The sequence below is a fragment of the Onychomys torridus genome, chromosome X (assembly GCF_903995425.1).
Source record: "Onychomys torridus chromosome X, mOncTor1.1, whole genome shotgun sequence".
Taxonomy (NCBI): domain Eukaryota; kingdom Metazoa; phylum Chordata; class Mammalia; order Rodentia; family Cricetidae; genus Onychomys; species Onychomys torridus.
In genome coordinates, this window is record NC_050466.1 from 2,685,316 (window position 1) to 2,691,610 (window position 6,295).

The 6,295-nt window shown below is 46.8% G+C and overlaps 1 protein-coding gene across 4 annotated transcripts; it reads right to left on the reverse strand.

Moving 5' to 3' along the window:
* Positions 1–2,206: 2,206 nt before the first annotated feature.
* On the reverse strand, positions 2,207–5,723 carry Rbm3 (RNA binding motif protein 3). 4 transcript variants are annotated; one of them, XM_036174558.1, is made up of 7 exons: positions 5,497–5,723; positions 4,814–4,931; positions 4,510–4,616; positions 3,768–3,873; positions 3,577–3,670; positions 3,148–3,226; positions 2,207–2,793 (listed from the first exon to the last, which is right to left on the reverse strand). In XM_036174558.1, the coding sequence occupies exons 2-6, from the start codon at positions 4,914–4,916 to the stop codon at positions 3,169–3,171; spliced, it is 468 nt and encodes a 155-aa protein (XP_036030451.1). In that variant the 5' UTR covers positions 4,917–4,931; positions 5,497–5,723; the 3' UTR covers positions 2,207–2,793; positions 3,148–3,168. The 4 variants fall into 4 exon arrangements, with proteins under 4 accessions (XP_036030451.1, XP_036030450.1, XP_036030449.1 ...); XM_036174557.1 differs by having other exon boundaries at positions 3,144–3,226; XM_036174556.1 differs by having other exon boundaries at positions 3,148–3,229.
* Between the last annotated feature and the right edge of the window lie 572 nt (positions 5,724–6,295).

A 6,295-nucleotide genomic window follows, 5' to 3' on the forward strand; every position in this document is an offset into this window, starting at 1 on the left:
TTCTCAAAAACCCACAGTAAGAGAGCCTTACCGTCATCATGCTAATTGGGTAATGGTTCTAAAACCCTCGTCAGGCCTAACCCCTGAAATAGTAAATTTTACATCTTTGTGAACCAGGAATTGAAAATAAGGGATACAGCCTGAGCTGAGGAAGAGGAGGATGGCAGCTGAGAAGGGACTAGGAGGCTTCATTCTGCTAAGTGGGCAAAACCGGGATATCGGGCAACTGTCACCAAATGTTTTCACATGCCTTACTTAAGTAAGCACAGAACTTACTTTCATCCAATACCTCTGGAAAAATAGCACAGTACACATTCTACATGCCTTAAATGCAGAATGTGGCCAAGGGGTGTGGTCCATTTTAGACATTTTCTCATTTAAAACCCAACCTACTGAGATAAGTAGTTTCCATTTTAAATGCTGAAACTAAGGAAGCAGGGCCTAAAAATATTTTTGGAGGCCGGAGATAGCTCAGCTGTTAAAATGCTGCCAGCTAGCATGCATGGAGCCCTGCTTCATTTCCCAGAATGGTATCACACTCCTGCAATTCTAGCAACAAGATGCTTTGACTATGGCATCTGCTATTTTGGCTCTAGGTCCAATCCCTTACACTGGTGATTGGAAAGGCTTTGAACCTCAAATGAGTCCTACCAAGGTCTGTGGGACCAAAGTTCTGCAGTGGGCCTTCTGGGTCCTTTGCCTCACAATAAACAGAGACAGACTTTCCACAGCTAAATTATTACAATACAGCTTCAATTATCTGGAAAGAGGAGCAACTGTTATAGAAATCAGAGACTATTTTATGGTTCTTGTTGATTATAGATTTACCTAAATGTGCATCTATAGAATATATACATTACATATCTAGACACACATTCCCTGAGAAATAATCCAGGTGTAGTCATTTATGGTTGATTATGAAATACTACCTCAGGAGACAGTATATTTCCGCCCCATCCCCCACCTTCATTCAAGGCAGTAAATGGTTCTGCCAGCTCCCACCACCTTACTTCCCCAAAGGCCCAGCATAGAATGCTTCCTCAGACCAAGTACCCACCTGGTGGGGTTAGCCACAATGCCCCATAATCTGGGCCTGGCTCAGTGGGTGAGGCAGAATTCTGGGAAGTTCTTGAGTCTTCGTCCACCTGCCAAAGCAAATTCATGACCATTTGGGTGGGAGAAAGGAGGACCCTTTGGGGCCTGTCCCTGTTATCTGGGGGAGACCTGAGAGGCCTCCATGCCCCAAGGATGAAGCAAACTGTTTAATGTTCTGAAGTCTGCAACCTGGTGGTCTATTTGGACAAGCATTAGCCAGGTGAAAACCATGAACAGAACTTATTTTTTCTGTTCTAACTGGAACTGATGGAGGACTAACGCCCACGGGGCTCAAAGCCATCCACTAGAACCTTCACTAAAGGTTAAACACAGAACTGCACAGCCACAGATAAGACTCCCCCCTCCAAAAGGGCCACGACTGGCTTCTCACTCAAGACAACCTCTGTGATTCTACTCAGTGGCCTTATATATTTAGTCATTTGACTGTCCTCCCCAGATGTGGAACACTATGCTATTAAAAATCGGCCGGGGATGGTGGCGCACGCCTGTAATCCCAGCACTTGGGAGGCAGAGGCAGGTGGATCTCTGTGAGTCCGAGGCCAGCCTGGTCTACAAAGCGAGTTCCAGGAAAGGCGCAAAGTTACACAGAGAAACCCTGTCTTGGAAAAAAACCAAAAGAAGCAGAAGTCAACTGACTCACCAAAGGTCAAAGAGCAGGGAGAAGTGGAGCCCACATGTAAAACCAGGACTCTGAATCCAGTCTGAACTTCCTTTAATCCCTGCTTTCCATCCCTTTGGCCTGACATAGTCATTCAGTGCATCTCTACCCCCACAACCTCCAGCACTTAAGGAAAGGAAATGCACTATTCTGTCATGTCATGAGATTAAGGTGTTCATGCTCTCAGGACAATCAGACAAGTAGGGTATCTATCCACTTTGTGCTCAGGAAAGGAAATATAGTTGTGAAAAGGCAATTCTAGCACTAAGGGATCTGTGTTCAAACTCATCTCACCACACGCCCACAAAGCAATTTCAACTTCAAGGCTCAACCCTCTGCCCATCCCACTACATCTGCAAGCTTCCATCTTCCTGACTGGCCTGTAGTTCTACAGAGTAAACTGGGTTGAACAAGGAAAAAGCATTATCAGTATTGATTTGTGTTCAGGTTTCATCTTTTAATTAGCTCCATAAAGGACATCCTAAACACATCAGACACAACAGAATATCTTTTCTTCCAGTATTAAAAAAATGACATTCACAAACATTTTCAAGAAGCTCTTCTATATAATCAGGACAGTAATCTTGAATAAAAAACATCTCTAGGTAATCATGATCTTGATTCAGATTGCTCATAGGTACATTCAGAAATCACTTTCTGGCCATGATAAACATTGTATACAAGTTTTTTCAAATGTCCCTAAATACACATTATTTTTAAAAACATTAGCCTGGCCACTTTTTTGGCCAGAAACAATCCTGAACCTAAACAAAAACTGACAAAAGAAAAAATATTGGTGCCATAACCAACATCTTAAAATTTGTCTTTAAAAGGGAAAAAAAATGTTTAAAGAACACATGGAGCTTTCTAAAAGGTCTTTAACAAACTACCTTGGGAGCTCAATTCAAAAATAGAACTTGATGTACTAAAACAGATGTTTCAACGCAGCTCCAAAAATCTTTATAAATACAGCAATTTGGAAGGACGATCCTGGATCAGAAGTGTTATTCCTTGTGTATCTGAGAATGGTAAGAAGGGGTAGAATTTTGATGTCAGGAAGAAACAGGCTGATTAACATGCTCACCTCCCAGAGTTGATAAAAGATGCTGCACACCACCTCTTTATTTCTACCATGCTCCATAGAGCAGAAGATTGCTTTTCGGACACCCCCAACCCTTCCCCCCCAGCCCCCACAATTAAGTTCTGGCATGCACCTAACAGCAAGAGCAGCCAAATGGTGTGATAGATTGGCTGGGCAGGCTACCAATGCAACAGAGATAAAGGGTAGTGTGGCCAGAAGAAAAGCAAAAGGGCCAGGCCAGGAGGGTCTGGTGAACAGTTTGATTCAGGGCCAATATTTAGGTCTCACCTACATTATGTGTGCATGCCCCATTTCAGTTGTCATAATTGTCTCTGTAATTTCCTCCTGAGTAGCGGTCATAACCACCCTGGCTTCTGGGAAAAAGCGGAATTGTTTTACAGGAATGTAGTCTACATGGCAGACAGTAACATTAAAAATTATACGTGTCAATTTCATAATAGTGGATTTACAATATAGACTTTACTACTACTTCGTGGTGATGGAGATTAAACCCACGGACTTGCATGTGCTGGGCAATTTATCTACGATATATCCAAGCCACACAATACAAAACTTAAAAGTGTAAGCAGAATACATGAAGTATATAAACACTATGTAAAAATTACTATTTTTAGCATAAGCTAGATATAAATATTCGGCTAGTGAATTATTAAGAACACCAATACCACCAGAGTTATTATGCCAACCTCTCAGTACCCACCTGCCACTGTAGTCTCTAGACCGTCCATATCCATATCCATATCCTCCAGGTCGACTGTCATACCTTCCGCCTCCATAGCCCTGGTCTCCACCACCTACAGAGAAATATTGAAAAATAGCAGTTTTCCAGACATAGGCCTCTAACCAATAGCTCCCTGCCTCATCTCAGAATCAAATCACCACCGCACTTACCTCTAGAGTAGCTGCGACCACGCCCATGGGCCCCAAAGGCACCCCCTCTGCTTCCCCGGGCAGACTTGCCTGCATGGTCCACACGGATCTGGCGCCCATCCAAGGACTAGGTGCGGGAAGGAGACAGACACAAGGAAGGCTTCTGTCAGTCAGAGCAGTGACGAAGAAGAATGGGCACAGGCAAGTGGACAAGAGCCCAGAAATTCCTGCTGGGCACCAAATTCTGGGTGCCATGTTCCAGAACAAGCTCCTCTGACCAGAATGGCTTCACCAGGAGCTACAGAATCCCACAAATGACCTGAATCCACCGTGCTCCCCTGCTACTACTTACATCTTGACTGAACTCAGGCTGAGTTCTCCTCCCCACTCCCCTAAGCTGCCCGACTATTAGGGCTAGACACCTCTCTTGGTTTGAGGCTTCAGAGTCCATCCCAGAAGACTCACGAGGTCCTCTCCGGGCCAGGCCCACAGGTCTGCAGACTCTACTACCTAAGCCCAGAGCAGGTCAACCATCCACAGGTGGCTTCTCGGCCTCATGCAGGACCAGTCGTCGCCTCCCAGGCAGCCCGGCTCTGTCTGCCGCTGCCCTCCACCCCCTAGAACAGAAGGCAGTCATGCTCCTGTGAGTGGACACCGTGGGGCTTTGTGGCCACGCTGCCCCTGGCAGACATAGAGGGAAAACAGAAAGAACGAAGAAAGTGGCAAACAGGGAGAAGGCTCCTCTGGAGGCAGGAGGCCTCACCTCTCCATTCATAGCTCTCATGGCATCTGAGGCATGCTCTGGGTTGGTGAAGGTGATGAAGCCAAAACCCCGGGATCTTTGAGTCTCCCGGTCCTTGACAACAACCACTGGAAGAGACAGAAATGGAAATGTTAGCACCCTAACATTTAAATGGAAAAGAGAATGGACACCTCCCGCCCCAAATCCTGTAGCCTAACTGTATCTTAGAAACATAGGCAGTTATGGAGAATTTCTGGTTACAAGTCCCAGACTAAACTAGCTTTTATCCAATAACCCTCATCCCGTGGGCTGATCCACAGCTCACCCTCAGAGATAGGCCCAAAGCTGCTGAAGTGGTCTTCGAGTGCCTGCTCATCGGTGTTGAAGTTGAGCCCTCCCACGAAGAGCTTTCCTTCTTCAGAAGACATGGCAGAATGCAAATCCTACAGGGAATATTGGGGGAAATAGTAAATGTGGCCAAGTGGCGAGACGTCAAACACCTGAAGACCGAGCGTTACAGGGAACACAGAAAGTGGGTTAAGAGAAATAAATCAAATGGCAAGAAACCCCCAACAGAAAAGGCGGGAACCAGCAAGCCAGAGTGAGCCCGTCCGCCATTTGACGAACACTACCGCGCATGCCCACAACATCCCACGCCACCACACCCGTCATTTTGTACGGTCGCGCAGGCCCACAACAGCATTGCATTTCCTCTTTCCCCGCAGAACAAGATGGCGGCAGTCACGTGGGAAGAGACAGCCGGTATAGGTTGTCGCGTGGTCACTGCCGCTACCGACCCAGCCCGTCCCTTCCGGCATTCCTCCCATTCGGATGCGGCACGCCAGTCTCGCAATTGGGAGCTTTTCCATCGAGCCTGGGACTCGCCCTCCTCGGAGAAGCTCCAGCCTACGTGTCAGCGGCCGCTACTCTTCCTACTCTCGTCTCTCGCCCCTGGCGGGCAAGGGAGGGAGCGAGGGACGACCCCTGCGCGAGACAAACGCTGCTTACCTGGAAAATTAAAAGTCAAAAGGCTGGAGACACAGCGAGCTCTAAGGAACCGGGAGAACAGAGAGGCTGCCGCGCGGGAAGACGCCTGATAAAGCGTGCGTAGCAGCTACGTCACAGAACGTCCCCCAGCGCGCCCCGGCGTGCGTGCCCATTGGTTAAGACCAGCGGGGGTTGGGTGGTGGGAGAGGAAGGCGGAGGAAGCAATTTGCTTTGCTGCTTCCGGGAATAGCGGCGAACTTTATGAGTTCCGTGCATCCTACTATAAGCATGAGATTGCACCCCCCCTTTTCTATCTACAAACGGTTTGGTTCATTATAGCCTTTTCCTCCCTGACGTCATTTTCACTGCTTTTGACATCAATTTTCCCCTTCGATAGGAAATCCTGACTAACAGTAGATCAGTGTCAATGAACTACCATCCTCAGCAATCAATCTTACTTACTTTCTAGTCCTTTAACCTCATATCCTGTAAGGCCCCAATGTTTTATCCCTCCATGTCCCTAAAGTCATCACCTTCAGAGTTTTTGATGTCAGACCCCACATTTTTTTGAGTGCTTAACCCCTGCCCCTTTATCATCTCTGCCCAACACCTAGCCGATTTATGGGATCCTTTCTCTTGGTGTCTCCTCAATTTTTATGTCAGCTCTCATCTTTATCTGACAGTCTCTTTAAGCCTGATATGCCTTCTTCAGCAAAACAGGTACCTTATCGTCAAAGGATGCAAAGCCAACCCACAGAGTGAATTTTGCTCTCTCATCAGGATAATAGCTCTTGATCCAAAGGATTGACTTTTGCGATAC

Bases quoted from the DNA above. Each gene is read 5' to 3' on its own strand.
- Rbm3 (XM_036174556.1), bottom strand. From the start codon at position 4,916: ATGTCTTCTGAAGAAGGAAAGCTCTTCGTGGGAGGGCTCAACTTCAAC. The intron at 3,874-4,509 runs GTGAGGCCTCCT...TCCCGCACCTAG, and splicing joins TGAGAGCTATGAATGGAGAG to TCCTTGGATGGGCGCCAGAT. The intron at 3,230-3,576 runs GTGGGTACTGAG...GCTTTTTCCCAG, and splicing joins TCTAGAGACTACAGTGGCAG to AAGCCAGGGTGGTTATGACC.